A 20,508-nucleotide genomic window follows, 5' to 3' on the forward strand; every position below is an offset into this window, starting at 1 on the left:
GTATGTATTGGCAAATCACTGGTCAGACTCAAGATAAAAACATGTTTTCTTAGGGCGATTGAAAACCATCCTTTCATTTACCATACAGCAGCTCTGAATCCTGTCAACACTTGCAGATGCGTAACATCCTGCTACAGTCGAGAAAAAAAAAAATGCACCCAATATTAACAGTGATCTCCAACCTTCCCAACTTTGGGTGGGCAGTGGGAGAACAATGAAAAGTAGATTTTTTTTATTTTTACCCCTACTTTTGTAATTTTTTTCTTCAGAAAGCATGTAATCATTTTCTGTTGTAATCAGAAAAAAGAAGTATTTATTAAAAGTATGCTTTCTTTTCCTGCTTTTAGTTACATGAAGCTATTTAGACAGTAGTGAAATGAACTAGGGAATTCTAGTGTATTAGTCAAAGGAAGTTTCAAAAATAAAAAGCAAAAATAATGCAAACAAATATGAAAATTTAAATTATTTTATTATAAAAATTGATATAAAATAAACCATAAACAAGAGTTAAAAATAAAACTTAGAACTAAGACAGTAGATAAAACATTTCAAATGAAAAATAACAAAAACCTTACCAGCTTGCTTGAAATTATTTGTCTTTTAGATATATACTTTATTTCCTAGACTTAAAATAGTGATTTCCACTACACTTAATTAGGCTATAAAATATTAAATATTATTTTAAAAAGACAGATTCTCAAACTCAAGGATTAACAAATACTGGCAAAGTTATCACCAAAACCTTTGTGTATTTGTTAACAAAATCGTAATTCCAGAATACAAAATCTACCCGAAGTAATCTAACCAAACACCAAGTTACTTAAATGAGACTAAGCTTTTGAGCTGGTATAAAGAGAAAATTTAAATCTTATTTCCACACAAGCTTGGATACACAATTTGTCAACATGCTTTTAAAAACAAACCAAACCAGCCACCATTCCTGGAAACTCTTCCTACACTACGCTGGAATTTAAAAGGACTTTGAAAAACTTCAAGGCTACATAGAAATATAAGATTTTTATTGTTGAAATTACAAATAACTTTTCTTTTGAACTTACAGAAGTTTTCAGTGTTAAGTCCAAAGCTTCCAGAGAACAGTGCTCCAATATTAATGCTTTTTTTTTTCCTTTTCCTCTGTTAAAAAGGGAAGACTTCTATCTGTGGACAACACTTAATTATAAAGAATCCATTGCCCCCAAGAAGTCCCCCCCAGAACCCAGATACTGACTTTCATAAATGAGCTCTTCTCACAACTGTTTTGGAAGAAAAAGTTACTGCCAGAATATTGCACTCACCCTCCTTACTCGTTTAAAATCAGGTTTGGGTGTGGTTCAGTGACAAACTATTATTATTTGGACATCTTTGTCCAAATATGTCCTGACGTCACACAAAAGCATAAGTAATTGCTAGTATCTGAACCTAACCTCAATTCAGACAAGAAGGAATTTCCATGACTATTGTCCAAGTTAACGGTCGACTCAAGGGAAATGTTCCATCTTGATTGACACCATTACTCCACAAATAGTCCTTTTTCTTTGTTCAAATTTCACATGGCCTACATTTCACAGTAAGAACTCAGACTTGGGTAATAGGTTCTCAAGCCTAGAATCAGTCAGGACAGACTGACTTTGACACAAGATCCTCCCATTAAAACAAAAGTAAAAAAAAAAAAAAGTATCACACATGTGTACTAGTTTCCTCCTTTCTGGACAAAAATTAGTCAGAAAACATTATAGGGCATGTATATTGCATAGAACGATTCTCTCATGTAAATCAGTTCCCCAGAAGTACAGGATGATGTGATTTATTTTAAGAAATATATTTTGGAAGAAACTTCATTAAAAATTATCTGATCCATATCTGTATTTTTTGCAGAGCCTTCCTAATAAGGACTTCACCACACAATTTCTATAAATAGTTCTAAAAGATGAGCACAAAATTGTATGTATCATCATGCAGACACTTTCAGTTTCTTTTTCTTGGCCTTCAGCACAGGAGGGAGAGAAATCTTAAAGGCGGTCCTGAAATGACACAGGGAGGAAAACACTCTTTAACTCTCTCAATCTCTGCAGCAGGAGCCAGCCACACATCACAGGTACTTACTCGCAAGTAGTGCAGATAGGGCTGAAATTGCAGAATACTGAAGAGTGGAAAAAAAAAAAAAGGATGGTTTAAAACCGCACGATTGAGATATTTTCTAACCCACACCAACACTGATGAAAAGCAAAACTCAGCCCACAAACTTACTTGACAAGCACACAGAACAGACATAGCCAATTTCAATAAGATTGCGGTGACAGAAGCAAGCAGCTCGGTAGTCGACATGAATTGGGGGAGGGAGGATTAACTGAGATCTCTGATCTTGATCAGGAAGAAAAACCCACTGCAAAAACAAAACCAAAAAAAAGGAAATTTTACTTTAAAAATGGGCAAAAATAACCAGAAATCAGGACATAGATATCAGATATTAGCCAGTAAACACTAAGGAGAATACTAAATTAGGATTTCCTTAAGTCTATGGAGAAATGCTTTTTTAATCATTCAACAATTACTGACCACCTACCTCCACATACCATCACTGCTCTGTGAAGTCCTATAAAACTCTACATACAGCTTACAGGGTTCAGACTATCTGAAGTCCACCCTTGTCAGCTTTGAGACCCCCTGGTCACCCACTTATTCTTCTCTTCCAATTACTAACATCAAGCTCCCATTCATCCCCCAGGAAATGGGTCTCACTTGACTCAAGGTATTAGCCTCACTGTTGACATTTCCTTACCAGCAAATACTGCAGAAGAGAGGGTATCTGAGGCACCTTCAAGTACAGTCCCCCTGTGATGTCACAAGCCTGCAAGACACACAGAGGGCTCTCTGCCAAACTAGCACTTAGCTTTTCCAGGGGGATGTAATTCTCACCGGCAATTCTTCAGGTCTCCAAAGGAGAGGAGGATATGACACAGCAAATTAAAAGTGAATGTTTTCCCACAGTGAGTGAGGACCAGAAACTTCCAGCTACCTTTCAAGATGTTCAAATATCTCACTTTTCCCCTCGGCCCATGCCCTTTTACCCTTTCACCTGTAGGGAGACTGCAGTATAGGCCAGTATATGCCCTTTCTCCTGTTTGTGTGCTACTCAAAAATTTTTATTCTTGCCATGTTTATTCATTTTCATTATATTTTTTAATAACAACTTTGAGGGATATTTCACATGCCATAAAATTCACCCTTTAAAATAAAAGGTTGGGCTGGCCAGGTGGCTCAGGTGGTTGGAGCGCTGTGCTCCTAACTCCGAGGTCGCCAGTTCGATTCCCACATGGGCCAGTGAGCTGCACCCTCTATAGCTAAGATTATGAACGATGGCTACACCTGGAGCTGGGCTGCTGTGAGCAGCCAGAGGTCAGCGTGGGCTGCCACGGGCTAAGTCTGCTGGGGGTAACTCTGCCGCTGGCGTGTGCTGCTGTGGGCTACTGTGTGCTGCTGTGTGCTGCCAGGAGCGGCTGTGAGCAGCTGACCAGCGACCGACTGCCTCAGCCAGGGGGAGCGCAAGGCTCACGATACCAGAGTGGGCCAGGGAGCTGTGTCCTACACAACTAGACTGAGAGACAACAGCTTGAACTGGAGTGGGGAAGGGGGGAGGAGAAAGAAGATGGGAAACAACAAAGTGTACAATTCTGTGCTTTTTAGTATATTCAGAGTTGTGCAACTCTCACCAGTATCTAGTTCCAGAACATTCTCATCACCCCAGAAGGAAACGTGTACTAATTAATCAGTCACTCTCCATCCCTCCTTCCCTCAGCCCCAGGCAACCACTAATCTGCTTTCTGTCTCTATGGATTTGCACATTCTGGACATTTCCTATATGGATTCATGCAATGTGGTCTTTTGTATCTGCCTTCTCTCACTCAGCATCACGTTTTCAAGGTTCATCCATGATGTAGTGTCAGTGCTTCATTTCTTTTTATGACCAAATCATATTCCTCTGTATAAACAGACCAATTTGTTTATCCATTCATCTTTTGGTGGATATTTGGGTTGTTTTTACTTAGGGGCTATTATGAATAGTGCAACCATTAACATTCGTATACAATTTTTTGTGTAAACATGTTTTCATTTCTCTTGGATACATACATATTGAAGAATGGAATTGCTGGGTCACATGGTAACTCTATTCAACTTTCTGAGGAAGTTGCAGATTGTTTTTCAAAGTGGCTGTATTATTGCATATTCCCAGTAAACACGAGAACCTTTGAAATTGGTGTACTTTCTGATTTTATGTCCCTTCCCCACTCTTCACCTCCAGGAGTAACGTAAACTCAAGGTTTTCTGCAGTTTTGTACTTTCAAATGATCTTTTAGCAAATAATATTTCTTGTGGTCAAAAAACATTTATCAAAAATTCAGTAATTTCTTCAGTCTTACTTCCTTTCTTTTTTTCCTTTTTGGTTAAAGTAAAATTCAGTTTCATACTTTTGATTAAAATGTAACATCTAACATCACTGTCCAACAGAAATATAACACAAGCAACACAAGTAATTTTAAGTTTTCTACCCACATAAAAAAGAAGAAAAAATTTTAATACCATTTTCATTAACTTAGTAGATCCAAAGTATTATCATTTTAACATGTAATTGATACAAAAATCATTAATATTTTACATTCTGTTTTTCACACCAAGTCTTTGAAATTCAGCATGTATTTTACACTTACAGCCTATCTTAATTCAGACCGGACTCATTACAAGAGCTCAAAAACTATATGGCTCCCATGTAGGATGGCACAGGTCTGGAGTATAACCCATTTTTATAAAATTCCCTGCCCAGTGATTTCTTCTGCCGTCTGTATCTATATACAGAGAGCTATCATTCTGTTCACCCAATATTAACAAAGGTAATTTTTGGATAATAGGACTTGAAGGGATTTTTTAAACCCTTTTAAAGAATACTGTTCTGTGTTGCTTGAATTTGCTTTAATTCGTGAAGCACTTTTACAAAGTCAATCAAGTCATTATGTAAAATATTTTAAAAAGTGAAGGGACCAGAGATGTTAGTTCTCTAATCTGTACCATCACCCAGGCTAATCCCTAAGTATGTGGGAAGACTGGTGAAAAGCATTTAGCAATAGGTAACAGAACTCACCATGTTTTTATAACCACCAACACCAAGCATTTATTTAAAACATACCTGCTGGAGGAGTCCTGAATCGGAGTCTAAAACACAGGCATCGATCAAAATATTCTGCAATGAACATCCCAAAAGTATTACAGGACTAACAACAAAAACAACTATCTTATACTGAGAACCTACTATACGCCGGACTCTATTCTTTCAATGACATATTTAATATACATAATAACTCTGCAAGGTAGATGTTTGATTAGCGTTTTGCAGCTGAAACACCCAGGCCTTGGCCAGGCTGGGTCACAGGGCCGAGGGGAGGCAGTGCTGTCACCCCCCCCCCCCCGTCTGCCTGTCCCCAAGGTCTTTTCACTATATCATGCTGCCACTTCAAGATGGAGAACATTATACAGAGCTATAGCATGTTAGGTTAACATTGAAGTTTTAGGAAAGTTTGCTTTTTTTTTTGCCATATCAAAGAAGAAAATCTTTAGTGATACGATAATTCATCTGAACACTTCTGAAAAACCAGAGATTCTTAGCCTGGCTTCCAAGGATGGGCTAAATGAGGTCACGTAAATATCATGACATTATATCCGAAACTGTGCATGAGTGCACACCTTTCTGGGGACTCATGAGATTCTCTACGGGTTCAGGACACGGAGAAATGACTAGGACCAAATACAGATTCCAGATTCCTGATCCATTCATAAGGCTATTTAGTCAGAATACTTCTCTAAGTAGATCACTCAAAAAATGAGATTAATGCCTTCATTATGAAACAAATATTCTTTAAAAGGAAAGCTCTCCACTCACCTGTTTCTGTGCTGCGAAGATGACGTTCATGAAGTTCATGTACTGCAGTGCACTGTCTTCTGCGGCCTTGATCACCTAAGAATCACATCCAAGGTGAACAGCCTGCAGACACGGCCTAGGACTCACTCAAACGGCCTCAGGACAGACTGCAAACTGCAACCGACACTATTTTTCTAACTTGTCTGCTAGTTGTCATCAATAAATACCTAAAAGTGTAAAGATGACTGGAAAAATGTCCCCCAAACCCCAGCACTCGAGAGTTAATCCTTGTTAATAGTTTCTAGAGAACACCTTTGTGGGCGTGTATATATGTACACTCACCCCCCCCCCCACACACACACACAGGATGAGCCTATCTAGTGCTCTGCAACCTGCTTTTTCAGTCCACGAGATCTGGAAGGAAAAATATTATGGCAATGAATTTGGATTTGTGTTGCCCTTCATGCTGATTTCATAGGTTTCCACTATTTCCCCAATTATCCAGAGGACATCATCTATGAGAGGACATTTCAGTAACTTTCAATCCTCAGTTTTGGACAATACTCTGATGAACACAATCATACCCTTAATTCTCTGATTAGCTCCTAAAATAATCAGTGAGATTCCTAAAGTGTACACACATTTCATCCTGATACAGATTACCCAGCTGTACCAATGTATCCTCAGAAAAGCTGTACCATTTTATCCTCCCATCACGGATGCAAGAGAATTACCAACCCTGAACATTTGCCATCAACCCTGGGATGCCAGGTTTTCGTTTGTGCTGAGCAAGAGGCAAACAATAGAAATGAATGTATTTCCCAATGTTAACCAATCATTTGCATTTCTTCTCTTGCAGATTGTTCGTTTCTACCTGTTTTTTTGGCGTAACCTTGACTTTTAAAAATTAATATATGAGCTCTTTTTTACTTTAGAAATACTATATTAATCTTCTGCCAAGTAGCTAGGCTGAAAATACTTTTTCCTAATAGTTTTGTTTTGTCCTTGTTTGGGGGGGGGGGGGGCGTTAATTCATTTATTTGAGATCTTACGCTTTCTTTTAAAGCTTCACATCATGATTTCGAAGTTTCACATCAAGGTACTCACGAACCCAAGATTATAAACAGACGCTTTCTTCTAGTTCTTTTATGATTTGAATTTTTACATTGAAATATTTGATCTTTGGTCAAATGTATCTAAGTGTAAGCAGTGAGATAGGTATCTAGCTTTATTTTCCCCCCGATGACTGACCACTTGGCCCAACACCTTTTATTGAATAATCCACTTTCTTCCCACTAATTTGAAGTGCTTCATTATCACAAGTCAAACTTCCCTGTGTGCCTGGTTTTATTTCTGGACTCCAGGCTTCCATTTTCTGTTTGCCACCTACCATGCCAAAATCACACTCTTACCTTGCTTCAGAATGTGTTTTAATGCCTAAAGAGTCAGTTCCTACTTTATTCTCTTTCAGAAAGCTCCTGGCTACTCTCATTAACTTATTTTTCCAGATAAACTGTTGAATTTCTTAAATACCCCCACTCTGCTAGAAAAAAAAAAGGGTCTCATTAATGTTCTGAGTTTGCACTGAATTTACAGTTTAATTTTGGAAAAACTGACATCTGAGAATAAAATACGGCTTTCCATTTATTCAATTCTTTAAGTCTCTCAGAATTTTCATTTTTCAACATAATCAGTTTTACACATTGCTTGTTAACTAATTCTGGGTAGCTAATATTTATTGTTTCTATTATAAATGGGTCTTATTTCCCATTATGTTTTCTAATTGACTACAGTTGGCATATTAACATAGTATTGATTTTTTTTTAATCTTACCAAAATCCTTGACTTCATTTCCTGATTATCTACAAAGAGATAAAACAGATTATAATTTAACTGTATCTTATTAAACATAATACATGGTTTTCTAATCAATTTTAAACAGTCCACCAAGTTACAGCAGTAAAATCAGGATTCATCTCATAGAAAAACGTAGGCTCCTACCTTTAACCTCCTTGTTCATTCTATGAATGTCTTATTTTCTTGGCATTAAGGAATTTAAAAATATTATTTACTTTCATAAACATTCGTAGTGAACAGGAAAATAACCTCAAATTTTAGATAAATAAACCCAGTATCCACTAGCTAAAAAAAAAGAAATGCTCCATTTACCATGATAAACATAAAATAAAAGACTGGGGGTTTCTAACAGGTAATTGTAATACACTGGGCTTTGTAACCTGACCAAAATGTCTTTGTCCCAGAAAACTAAAATTACCAAGATCTGATCTCTCATCCTCGATTTGAATACTGGGACCACAAGCAACAGTAAGTCAATCAAGTGAGATACTGAACTTGAGAGTCACACACAGATGAGCGGGCACCACCATTCAAGTCTGGAACAGAGGAATCAGCCAACACCGCCCATAACAATTAGATTGCCTACCACCGGGAGGGGATCACAAACACAGGCAACATTAAAAAGCTTAGAAAGGTGCTGAGCACTCTACACTAAGTGCAAAATAACCCACTGGCTTGTAGACAAAGCCACTCGTTTAGTAAGCATCAGAGTCAGTAAATAAATGGCTTTTATCATCAAACTCGGCTCCCAACTCCAGGGAGATGGAAGATAAGAACCAACTCCCCAGTCTGTCTAAATAAGAAACAAGGAAACATCCTGAAGAATTGTGAGCAGAAGGACATACTGGAGAACTAGAGTTTTCCCATTATTCCCATTTCAGCTTGTCTTATAAATATTTCAAACCCACTACTTCAGAATGCTCATGTCTTCCATTAATATGGGCACAAGGTTCTAAAAAAATACCACAAGTTATGTTTATCCAAGAAGACACCTTCTGAATGACTGAAACACCAAGGATACAGCAAAGAGCTTTGGCCAGGGATCCTGCCAGCAGAGTTTCTGTGTGTTGACCCTTTATGTCACCTATAAATAATAATTAAAAAAATATTATTTTTAGGTATTTTCTTGGACAAAAAAACATTTTCAAACCAAACCATTCTTCATGAAGGGAATCAGACATTTTCAATCTGGGTTTTAAAATAGCATAATTCTTCAATAAGCAATTTTTAAACATTTTCTCAATTTGAAATATCCTGGTGGTCAGGGGCTGGGGGGAATGGGGATTCGTTTAATAGGCACAAAGCTTCAGTTGGGATGATGGAAAAGTTCTGGAGATGGACAGTGGTGATGTTGGTACAATAATGTGAATATACTTAACGCCATTGTGCTGTACACTTAAAAATGGTTAAAATGGTCAATTTTATGTTACATGTATTTTACAATAAAAACCAAATAATAAAAAAAGTCCTGGCAAACGTGACCTGTATTCATCTTTTGTTACCGGTATATATTGAGTATTACAATTTTAATAGTTTTCTCCTTTCTTGAAAAAAATAAATAAATCTTGGCATAATTCAGAAAAGTTCAGGTTTATCCATGATCGAAGTAGTAAAAAAGGTCTCATGCAACTGTAGGCAGATGGGAAGGTGGCCTCTGGCCAGGCTCTGACCCTCCCTGCCCTCCTTTTCCCACCTCCTCCTCCCGCTGGTTCCCCTTGGAGCTGCCCAGCCAGTGAAAGGACTGGAGAAACACCTCTGGCTGTGGTAAGCAGACAAAGTCTGCAGCTTGTTTAGAGCCCTGGGTGAAAAAGTCACTCTTAAGAAAAGCAAAATTGTAAACCTGCAGCTTGAGGATGGGGTGTCCAGACAGACACCCTGCAGAACAGGGTCTGCAGCTGGTCCAGAAGCACTGACTTGTACTCACGCCGCCGCCGCCACCACCACCACCACCACCACCACCACCACCACCACCACCACCACCACCACCAGGAAAGGTCTTGAACCCTATACTGAGAAGCTGGATCTCTACCCTAGAGGCCAGAGGTTCTCAACGTGTGATTCTGGAACCAGCTATAGGAGCATCACCTGGGAACTTAATAGAAATACAAATTCTTGGGACAACCCTAAACCCAGTGAATCAATCACTGGGGCCCAGCATGTTGTTTTAACACACCCTCCAGGTGATTTTTAACAGCGCTATAGGGGTGTCATTTACAGATCACACAATTCATTCCTTTCAAGTACATGACTCAGTGATTTTAAGTAAATTTACAGAACTGTAACCATAACCCCGATCCAATTTTAGAACATTTCCCTCACCCCAAAAGACCACGTGAGCCCATTCCCAGTCATTCCCTGCTCCCCTCAACAGCCCAGGGAAACTGCTAGGGTACTTTCTGTCTCTGTACAGCTGCCTTTCTCCTCCAGGTGATTCCAACACAGGCTACAGTTAAAAACACCACTGCAGGCAACAGGGAACCAGTAAAGGCCTTGAACCAGAGAACAGCAAATCTAATGTTTAGCAGAACAACTCTAGAGGCTGAGTGGACAGACTGAATGGGGAACAGGTGTCACTCAGAAGCTGTGGCAACGATCTCAAGCACTGGCTCTTAACCTGAGCAACTGTGCCCTACAGGAGACATTTGGCAATGTCTAAAGACATATTTGGTTGTCACAACTAGGAAATGTCATGGCACCCAGTGGGCCAGGGATGCTTCAATGCACAGGACAGTCCCCACAACACAGAATCGTCCAGCCCAAAATGTCAGTAGTGCCAGGGTGAGGTAGATGACAGACAATAGGGGGTCAGACTTCGGAGGGACTGCTGAAGCTAAACCAACAGCATTTCATAGCTGACTAGATGTTGGATGTGAGAAGAAAGGGGTCAAAACTGAAAACTCTGAGTTTGGAAAAGTGGGTGGATGCGGGTGACAGAAATAAGGAGTGGAGCTGCTGGTATAACCGAGGGGACAAGGTAACAAAACCAGTCTGGACATGATAATGACACTGAGGGACCCTCCAGTGGAGGCATCTGCAGCTTGGAAAAAAGGCTGAATTAGACACAAAGATTGGGAAGTATTCATATACAAATGATAATTAAAGACAAGGGCGGACGAAGACACACAGAGGGAAAAACATAACATGCAAAATAAAAAACATGTATTTTAAAGGATAAGAAGGAAAAGTCAGAAATAGAAGAATGGTCCAAAAAGAGGAGAACCACGTCAACAGGATATCCTTTGCAGCCAAAGAGTGTGTTGCAAAAATCAGGCTGGTGAAGTGTCAAATGCTGTCGCCACCAGGCAAATCATGCATAGACTTTGACGGAAACCATTTTTAAAAAGAGAAGCAAGTAGATAGTAGCAAGAACCTCAGGTCTTTGGACTTAAAGCCTCAGGACCTCCACATTCAACTCCATTTGTAAAATAACAAAATAACAATAATGGGAGAAAAAAAGCTGTTACTCTTGGTCATGAGATCTTTAATCTCTTCAACAATGACTTCATTTGCTGCCGTTAACAACTCATATTTTCCGTCTTTACTTCCAGAGGGATTCAATTCAGAAGGAGGGTTGCCAGGGTCCCCAAAGAGGTCTCCAAGTCTGCCATTCTTTCCAGGATATAAGAATCGACTGAAATAGTGGGGAAAGAAAAAAAAACTAGTTACATCAGGACTCAATGTCCTCACTAAACATCAAAATGAAATTCAGCAGAGAAAATAAAACCCACACCAATTCTGGACTCATAAGATTCTATGATAAATTTCATTTTGTTTTTCCCCCTTTTTCTATCTCCCTCCACCCCCACTCCGATTCAAGCCATAGTCTCTCAGTCTAGTGGTGAAGGACACAGCTCCCTGGCCCACGCTGGTGTTATGAGCCTTGCGCTCCCCCGGCTGAGGCGGTCCATCGTCGGTGGTCAGTCGGCTGCTCACAGCCGCTCACGGCAGCTCTTGCCAGCTGCTGGCCGCTCACGCTGGCCGCTGGCCACTCATGGCAGCACACGGCAGCCCATGGCGGCACACGGCAGCCCATGGCAGCACACGGCAGCCCATGGCAACCTCTGGCTGCTCGCTCTCAGCAGCCCAGCTCCAGGGAGAGCATTTGTTCACAATCTTAGCTGTAGAGGGCGCAGCCCACTGGCCCATGTGGGAATCAAACCAGCGACCTCGGCATTAGGAGCACGACACTCCAACTACCTGAGCAACCGGGCCGGCCCAATAAGTTTCATTGTTGAAAAATGTGTAAAATAGGCAAATTGGCAAACATGAGTCAACTACCACTGAACGTTTTAATGATTCCAGTGTTTTCTGAAAAAATGAGAGGAAATAGAGAGGATATTGGGTTATAGGCTCTTGAAAAGCTCCAAGGGGGTTGTCACTCTAATTTCTCAGATGACAACTGGAAGAGATTCACACCAAATTCTAACTTGCTACTAGTTGATTATTTGAGGTAAATTTTCTTCCCCAGTAATAGAAATCTGGTCTCTGAAAAGATTCCCCTGGTGTTTCATGAATTTGTAGTAATCATAAAAACACATTTGTGAGTTTTCTAAAAAAGAAAAAAAAAGCTTTGTTATAGCTTTTATCGCTATCTTAATCAAATCAGCACCATCTTTTCCATTCAATTCTGTGAAAAACATATGGCGATGATAGAAGTAGGAACACCTTCTTGGTGGCCCAAGGGCTCTCTCGACACATCAAAGGGAAGTGGCTCTAAGAACCAAGAAACTCTGAGAACTATCCACGAACTTCATATGAAATATGTTGCTACATGAGAGTCATTTCTACTGTGATGGACATGTAGTTAAGACAAAGCTATATCTCTTACCTGGGGATTAGATTCTAGAGTCAGTGTATAACGTGACACATAAATATGGCCAAAAGTTCAGGAAAACCTTTACGGTACACATGGCCATATGTGCTCCTCAGCTGCAGATCCACTCACCTTCCAGCTAACTCAGCTGGTTTTCACACCAGTGTTAGAAAAGGTCACAGTTTCTTCAGCTGGACACCAGAATGAATATTTGGCTTGGGTTGAGGAGACAATACTATAAGAAAACTCCTCATTTCTAAATACTAAAATCACACACAGAGCTGTGAAATAGTCACACCATGAGAGGTACACAGGAGCCAAGATGGCCGAAGGGAGAGCAGTGATGGAAGTTGCCCGCCCAATGTAGTCGTTGTCTGCTTTGCCCAGAATAAACAGTTGAAGCTATATAACAATTTAAATGTGCCCATGATGCAACTCTACTAGATACCAGCTACGGAGGTTTTCAACATTCACACCTACCAAGGTTTACATGCACTAATTCTTGACGCTGAGTATTGTTCACTGGTACAGAAAAAAGAGGTTCTGCAACACGGGGTAGGAATAGCACACGCTAGCTGACATAAAGATCTCAGAAATGTTAAGCATCGACTAGGCAGAGTGATCATGATGGTCCTACCTTTCTTGAATGTGACTTGCTATCACAGCAAGTTTGTTGGAACGATTCATGAATAAGTGAGAATTTCCCAGCACCATCACTGCATCTATGCATTTTGATAAAGTAAACTATTGAAAAACAGAAGACATCAGAAAGGTAAATTAGCCATCCAAACAACTACATCAGGTCTTGAAATGATTAAGATTTCATTTAAATTTTAGACAATTGTTCATTGGTATAAAATTGCTCAGGAGCTCCTTCCTGAGCCATAAGCCAAAACACTTGAAAACTATATAGTTTTCTAATTTTACTTATATGAGATCATGTCGACATCAGTACCATATTCCAGAAATACTTTCTGCATACCACTTATGAATAGCAAACATGTCACATCTTCTGTAATAAAATTACAAACCAACTATTGCTACACATGGAGTACATAATTAATACACAGGGATTAAACCGGTAATTTGTAAAAGCTTTCAACTCATTCATTCACTAAATATGCCGAGCCCCTGTGGTGTGTTATATCCCTTCTTGCATGAAGGTTTCGCTCTCACAAGTACTAATATTACTAAAAAAACATAGGTGGGTATTTTTATAATCCTGGAATAAGGCAAGTTTCCCTTAAAGAAAAGAATATGTCAGACAGAAAATAAAATGCTGATAAATCTCACTTTATTAAAAAAAAGAGTAAAACAAACCTATTAAAATTTCTATGTGGCAAGAAAAAAATGATTATAAAGAAAAGTGAAAGACAAATTACAAACTAGAAAAAAGTAATTGCAACATATGACAGGCAATGGGTTTTCCTATTAATATAAAGAGTGTCCACATATCAAAAAAAAGAAAAGAAAAAGAAAAAAAGAAGAACACCTAAAAAGAAAAATGGGCAATGCCCTAGGGGAGAGATACAATGGGCCATCAAATATACTAAAAGTAAATTGAGACAACATTTTTTGGTATATCATATTGGCAAAAGATAAAAACATGGAAAGAGAGCATCTTGTGTTAGTACCAAAAAAAAAAAGGAATTCTCATAGACCACTAATGAGAGTTCAAAGTAAGACACTTTCTGGAGAGTAATAAGGTACTATGCAGTGATGTACTAGTCTAGCCATACAATGGAATACTATTCAGAAATAAGAAATTGAACTACTGATTCATGTAACAATATGGACAAATCTCAAAATAATTGTGCTGAGTAAATAAACCAGACCAAAACCCCCACTACATTCTGTTTGATTCTATTTATATGAATATCTAGGAAATGCAAACTAATCTAGTGACAAAAAGCAGATCAGTGGTTGCCTGAGGGTGGGGATAGGCAGAGAGAGAGGTGCGTGGGATAAATGACAAAGGAACATAAAGAAACTTTTGGGGGTGGATCTATATGTTCATTATTTTGACTGTGACAATTTCATGAATGTATATACATATGTGAAAACATATCAAATTGAATATTTTAAACATGTACAGTTCATTGTACGTCAATCATATCTCAATAAAGCTGTTTTAAAAAATACACAATTAAGAAAATGAAAAGACAGGCCACAAAGTCATAGGCCTGGAGAAAATATTTGTAAATCATTAATTTGATAAAGGACTTATGTCCAGAGTATAAATAATTCTCACAACTCAATAATAAGAAAATAAACAGCCCAGTTTAAAGATTGGACATAACATTTGAATACACATTTCACCAAAGTAATGATGGCTAATAAGCATATGAAAAAAGAAGACTCAACATCGTTAGTCATTAAGGGAACGCAAATTAAAACCACAACAACATACTACTATCTACTCACTAGAAGAGTATAATAAAAAAGACAGGCAAGTGTTAGCAAGGATGTGAAGAAACTGGAACTCTCATATACCACTGATGGGAATGGAAAATGGTGTACCCACTTTCAGAAAGTTTTGTCGCATCTTAAAAAGTTAAATCTAAACTTACTATGTGACCCAGCAATTCAACTCATAGGCGTCTATCTTCTCAAGAAAAATGCAAACACATGTCCACACAAAGACTTATTTATGAATTGTCATCATTATTCATGATAGTCAAAAAGTGGAAACAATCCAAATGTCCATGACTAAATAAAACAAGACGTATGACATATAGCCATACAATAAAATACTGCAGTAACAAAAAGGAACCCCCAATACAGGCTACAATATGGATGCACTTCAAAAATATTACTTGGTGAGAAAAGCCAGAATCAAAAGACTACATATTACCAAAATTCATCCAAATGAAAAAAAAAATCATTCAAATACTTTAATAACAATTTTAAAAATTTAATTCATAGCTTAAAACCTCCCCAGAAAGCAAAAGCAATATCCAGGCCCAGACTATTTCACTGGTGAATTGTACCAATTCTAAATAATCTCTTCCACAAAAACAGAAGAGAATACTTCCCAATTAATTTTATGAAGCCACTATCACTCTTATGCCAAAATCAGCCAAAGACAGTACAAAAAAAAAAAAAAAGGAAAGGAAACAGACCAATATTTCTCATGAACACAGATACAAAAATCCTGAACAGTATATTAGCAAATTGAACTCAAGTAGGATTTATTGTGGAAATGCAAGGCCGGTTCAAGATCTGAAAATCAATCAATGTAATCCACCATATTGACAGGCTAAAGAAATCATTATTTGATGCAGAAAGAGCATTTGACAAAATTTAACATCCATTCATGATAAAAATCTCTAAGCAACCTAGGAAGAGAACTTCCTCAACATATAAAGAGCATCTACAAAAAAATCTACAGTTAACGTCATACTTACCATGTTTCCCCAAAAATAAGACCTAGCTGGACCATCAGCTCTAATGCGCCTTTTGGAGCAAAAATTAATATAATGCCCAGTATTATACTACATTATATTACTTATATTATATTATATTACATTATACCCGGTCTTATGTTACATAAGACTCAGTATTATATTATATTATATTATATTATATTATATTATATTATATTATATTATGTAAGACCCGGTCTTATTTTACTATAAGACCGGGTCTTATATTAATTTTTGCTCCAAAAGACGCATTAGAGCTGACTGTCCGGCTAGGCCTTATTTTCAGGGAAAGATGGTAATGGTGAAAGACTTTTCCCCCAAGATCAGGAACAAGGTAAGGATGTCCACTGTCATCATTCTTATTGAACATAGTACTCACAGACATAATCAGTCCAATAAAGCAAGAGAAGGAAATAAAAGGTATATGCATTGGAAAGGAAAAAACAAAATTGTGCCTATGTGCAGATAACATGACTGTCTATATAGAAAATCCCAAGGAAGCTACAAAAACACTGCTAGGACTAATAAGTGAGTTCAGCAAGGTCTCAGGATACAGGATCGACACACAAAAATCAATAACATTTCTATATACTAGTATCAAATATGTGGAAACCAAATTAAAAACACAATATCCATTCACAATTACTAAAAGAAAGAATAATTAGGGGAGGAAGATGAGGGTAAGGGAGATAAAACATATGGTGATGGAAGGAGAACTGACTCTGGGTGGTGAACACACAATGGGATTTATAGATGATATAATACAGAATTGTACACCTGAAATCTATGTAATTTCACTAACAATTGTCACCCCCAAAAATAAATTTAAAAAGAAAAAGAATATTTAGGCATAAATCTACATAACATGTAGAGGACTTATCTGATGAAAACTATAAATCACTGATGAAAGAAATCAAAGATCTAAATAAACGGAGAGGTACTTTATTTGTGGATGGAAGACTTAGCACAGTAAAGCTGTCAATTCCCCCCAAAGTGACATACAGGTTGAAGACAGTTCTTATCAAAATCCCAGCAAGATCTGTTTGCAGACACGGACAAGCTCATTCTAAAATTTATGCAGAAAGCTGAAGGAACTAGAATAGTTAAAAACAACTTTGAAAAAGAAGAATAAAGTGGGAGGAATCAGCCTACTGAAGTTCAAAACTGATTACACAGCTACAGTAATCAGCACTGAGTGGTACCAGTTGAGGGAAAGACACACAGATCAATGGTACAGACAGCGTACCCAGAAATAAACGCACACGTGTGTGTCCAACTGATTTCTGACAAAGCTGCAAAGCCCTTTCTCAGTGGAGAAAGGGTAATCTTCCCAAATGGTGTTATAGAAATTAGACATCCATAGGCAAGAAAAACAAGCCTCAACCTAAACCTCACAGCTTATTAAAAAAATCAACTCAAAATGGATTATAGATTTAAATGTAAAATTTTTCACAGAAGACGTAAGTGAACTAGAGACCGGGGACTATAAAAATAGCAATTATAAAGGAAACACAAAGGAGCTCCTGTGTGTGATGGAACAGGTGTGTATCTTGACTGGTGGTGGTTACACAAACTTGTACATGCGATAGGCTGCACAGAACTACACATCCACAAACGAGTGGATGTAAAACTGCTGCGATCTGAGTATGGTCTGAAGAGTGTACTGATGTCAATTTCCTGGTTTCACTAACTGGACTAGTTATGTAAGAAGCTACCACTGGGGGAAGCTGGTGTAGGGCACCTAGGACCTCTCTGTACCATTTTGTATCATTTCCTGTGAGTCTGTAATTATTTCAAAATAAAATATTTCAAAATAGAAAGGGTGTTTTTTAGTGACCATATATTGCAAGGAATCATTCTGAAATGTCCAGAAAAGGCAATACAGAGACAGAAGTGGTTGTCTGCAACAGGTGGTGCAAGCAGCGACTGACTATAAACAGGCATGAGGGAACTTTCTGGGGTGATAAAAATGTTCTAAAACAGAATTGTGGTGACGGTTACACAACTTTATTGTGATTTTTACTAAAAAATCATTGAATTGCACATTATGGTGGTATGCAATTATACCTTACTAAAGCTGTTTTTAAAAAATCAATATAAACATATATTGTTTTACCAGAATCATCCAAAAGCCTCCTCAAGCAATCTTACCTGAGATTGCTTTAATGCTTGCTTTCCCCACCAAATTGGGTTGGTGTCAACGATGATAACTAGAAGGTTCAACTCATCTTCTGAAAATATTAAGAAAAATAAAAATCATTAGCCTCGTGGATCAAAGCTGACATTCTCAATCAGTAAATTAAATCCAGAGCAAGCACCACTACAAGCCTTTACATGTTGCTAATCCTACAAGCACAAGATTAACAAAAGGCAAAGTTCTTTTAAAGATTTAAAGCTCTGTGGGTCCTTAGCAAGCTCTTGCCTGCTTTTTGTACCACTGCATCTTTCATCACTAGAATGTAAGCTCCGTGAAGAGGGATTTTTGTCTATTTTGTCACTGCTTATCCCCTATTCCTAGAATATAGCCTAGCCATAAGAGGATGCTGAATAAACATCTATTAAATGAACCCAAAGATATTGCCTGGTCAACAACAGAAGGCACTGAGTAACCAGTAGTAAGAACCACTAGTAGTAGAATTTCCGGCAGAGGGCTGAGAGGCTAAAGGGAATATAGAAATCGATTTGGCCCGAATCCATCAAATGACCTAGCAGCAAGGCCAGCTATAATTAGGAATCAATTTTTAAAGAGGTGAAAACCAAAGAGGGAAAACCAATTCCTATGTAAAGACTATTCTACTGTGAAAGGAATTAGGCTGCTCTCCAAACACAGATATAACTAAACAGGCTAACTTAACACGTTAATTCACTCAACACACTAAGTACTGGTGTTAGGTGTTGCGCATACTGTGTCCATGCCTTCAGGGAGCCTACACTCTTATCGAGGTAACACATATACAAACCCAGAAGCACATACTGTTATGAAAAACCCAGGATCCTAATCCTGGGACGAAAGAACACATGTAAATCACACACCAAAGGGCCTAGCACAGAAGCAGCACTTAGAGACTGTGTCTCCCATAGGCCCTCACTCCCCTACCCTTAAGTCCTTCAGCCTTTGGTCTTATTCCCCATCAGGCCCCACCGCACAATTCTCGGGCCATCCATTCCTTGCTACTATTAAGAAGCCTGACAATTTCACTGATATGTGGTATATGTGGTATATAAACCAAAAACAACAAAAGAACAAGACAAACAAATAGGAAACAAAAACTCATAGACACAGACAACAGTTTAGTGGTTACCAGGGGGTAAGGGGGGTGGGGGGAGGGAGATGAGGGTAAAGGGGGATCAAATATATGGTGATGGAAGGAGAACTGACTCTGGGTGGTGAACACACAGCAGGATTTATAGATGATGTAATACAGAATTGTACACCTGAAATCTATGTAACTTTACTAACAATGGTCACCCCAATAAACTTTCATTTAAAAAAAGGGGGGGGGGGAACCGCAGAAGCCTGATGCAAGAAGGAGAGGTGTGTATCCACACACACGCAACGCCCTGTGAGTGCCCCTCTTTGGCTCTCTGCCTCACTGGTGGACAGGGGCCTCCCAGGTCTGCCTCCCCACAGGGCTGTGACGTGGCTTCAAACAGATAAAGAAAGCATGCGCAATTACAGCCTCCGAATAGATCTATTTCTATTCCTGTTTCCCACAGTCCATTTTCCATAGAGCAGCCAAATCTTTACAGTTTCATGTTAGATCATAACACTTCCTTGTTCAAAACCCTACAAAGGCTTGTATTACACTTAAAAACAAAGCTCAAGCTCATTATCACGGCCCACGAGGGCTCTGCACCTGGCTACCCTCTAAACCCCTGCAGCTCGCCTTGCCCGGGCCACCCTGGCCGCTTTTTTCTCCCTTTACGACATCAGGCTCTGTAACTGGGAGGATAATGTACGAGTGAAAGTCTCTCCGCCTTCCTCCCTCCCCGGGTTCCCCTTCTCTGTCTTCTCATTGTAAAGCGGTGGCTCAACTTGCCCGGGGTCTTTGCAGTGTCAGTATCACCGGTCTCCCCTGGACAACTATGGAAAGTAGCTCCTCCGCAATCAACTCTTAATCCATCTACCGCATCATTCCACTCTACCGTTTTCCTGGCCCTTTGTTCCCCTTCGAAATTTTTATTGATTTGCCTATTGTCTGTCTCACCCACTGGACTGCAACCTCCACGAGGGCCTGGCATGTCCTCTATTCCCCAGCACATACAACAAATAACGCCTGGCACAAAGGAGGTGATCCAAAAATATTTACTGAACGAATGAATGAATACATTCGTTACTCCTCTAAAGACCAACCAGGTTACATCCAACCCAAAACCTATACTCCATTTGGCCGGGCCTGGCCGGGCCTAGTTGGTCCAGCCCCGGGGTACGGTCCCACCCGGCGCGGCCCTCACCGTCTGAGACCATGGCTGCCCGGGCTCCTCAGCTCAGGGCCAGCAGCAAT

The 20,508-nt window shown here is 39.0% G+C and overlaps 1 protein-coding gene across 2 annotated transcripts in view; it reads right to left on the reverse strand.

Annotated features, from left to right (window-relative positions):
* Positions 1–450: 450 nt before the first annotated feature.
* Positions 451–20,508, reverse strand: part of GTF2H3 (general transcription factor IIH subunit 3) — a 23,525-nt gene continuing 3,467 nt past the window's right edge. Inside the window, exons 1-13 of one of the 2 annotated variants that reach the window (XM_081036703.1) lie at positions 20,459–20,508; positions 18,155–18,234; positions 13,216–13,322; positions 11,230–11,396; positions 8,787–8,849; positions 7,910–7,939; positions 7,742–7,770; positions 5,930–6,004; positions 5,180–5,233; positions 2,780–2,848; positions 2,248–2,383; positions 2,104–2,140; positions 451–2,021 (exon numbers count right to left, since the gene is read on the reverse strand). In XM_081036703.1, coding sequence (XP_080892829.1) covers positions 1,952–2,021; positions 2,104–2,140; positions 2,248–2,383; positions 2,780–2,848; positions 5,180–5,233; positions 5,930–6,004; positions 7,742–7,770; positions 7,910–7,939; positions 8,787–8,849; positions 11,230–11,396; positions 13,216–13,322; positions 18,155–18,234; positions 20,459–20,471 — 930 coding nt within the window. In that variant the 5' untranslated portion in view covers positions 20,472–20,508 and the 3' untranslated portion in view covers positions 451–1,951. The remainder of the gene's footprint in view (positions 2,022–2,103; positions 2,141–2,247; positions 2,384–2,779; positions 2,849–5,179; positions 5,234–5,929; positions 6,005–7,741; positions 7,771–7,909; positions 7,940–8,786; positions 8,850–11,229; positions 11,397–13,215; positions 13,323–18,154; positions 18,235–20,458) is intronic. The other variant, XM_081036704.1, reaches the window with a different exon arrangement.

This window comes from Rhinolophus hipposideros (genome assembly GCF_964194185.1).
Source record: "Rhinolophus hipposideros genome assembly, chromosome: 24".
Lineage (NCBI taxonomy): Eukaryota > Metazoa > Chordata > Mammalia > Chiroptera > Rhinolophidae > Rhinolophus > Rhinolophus hipposideros.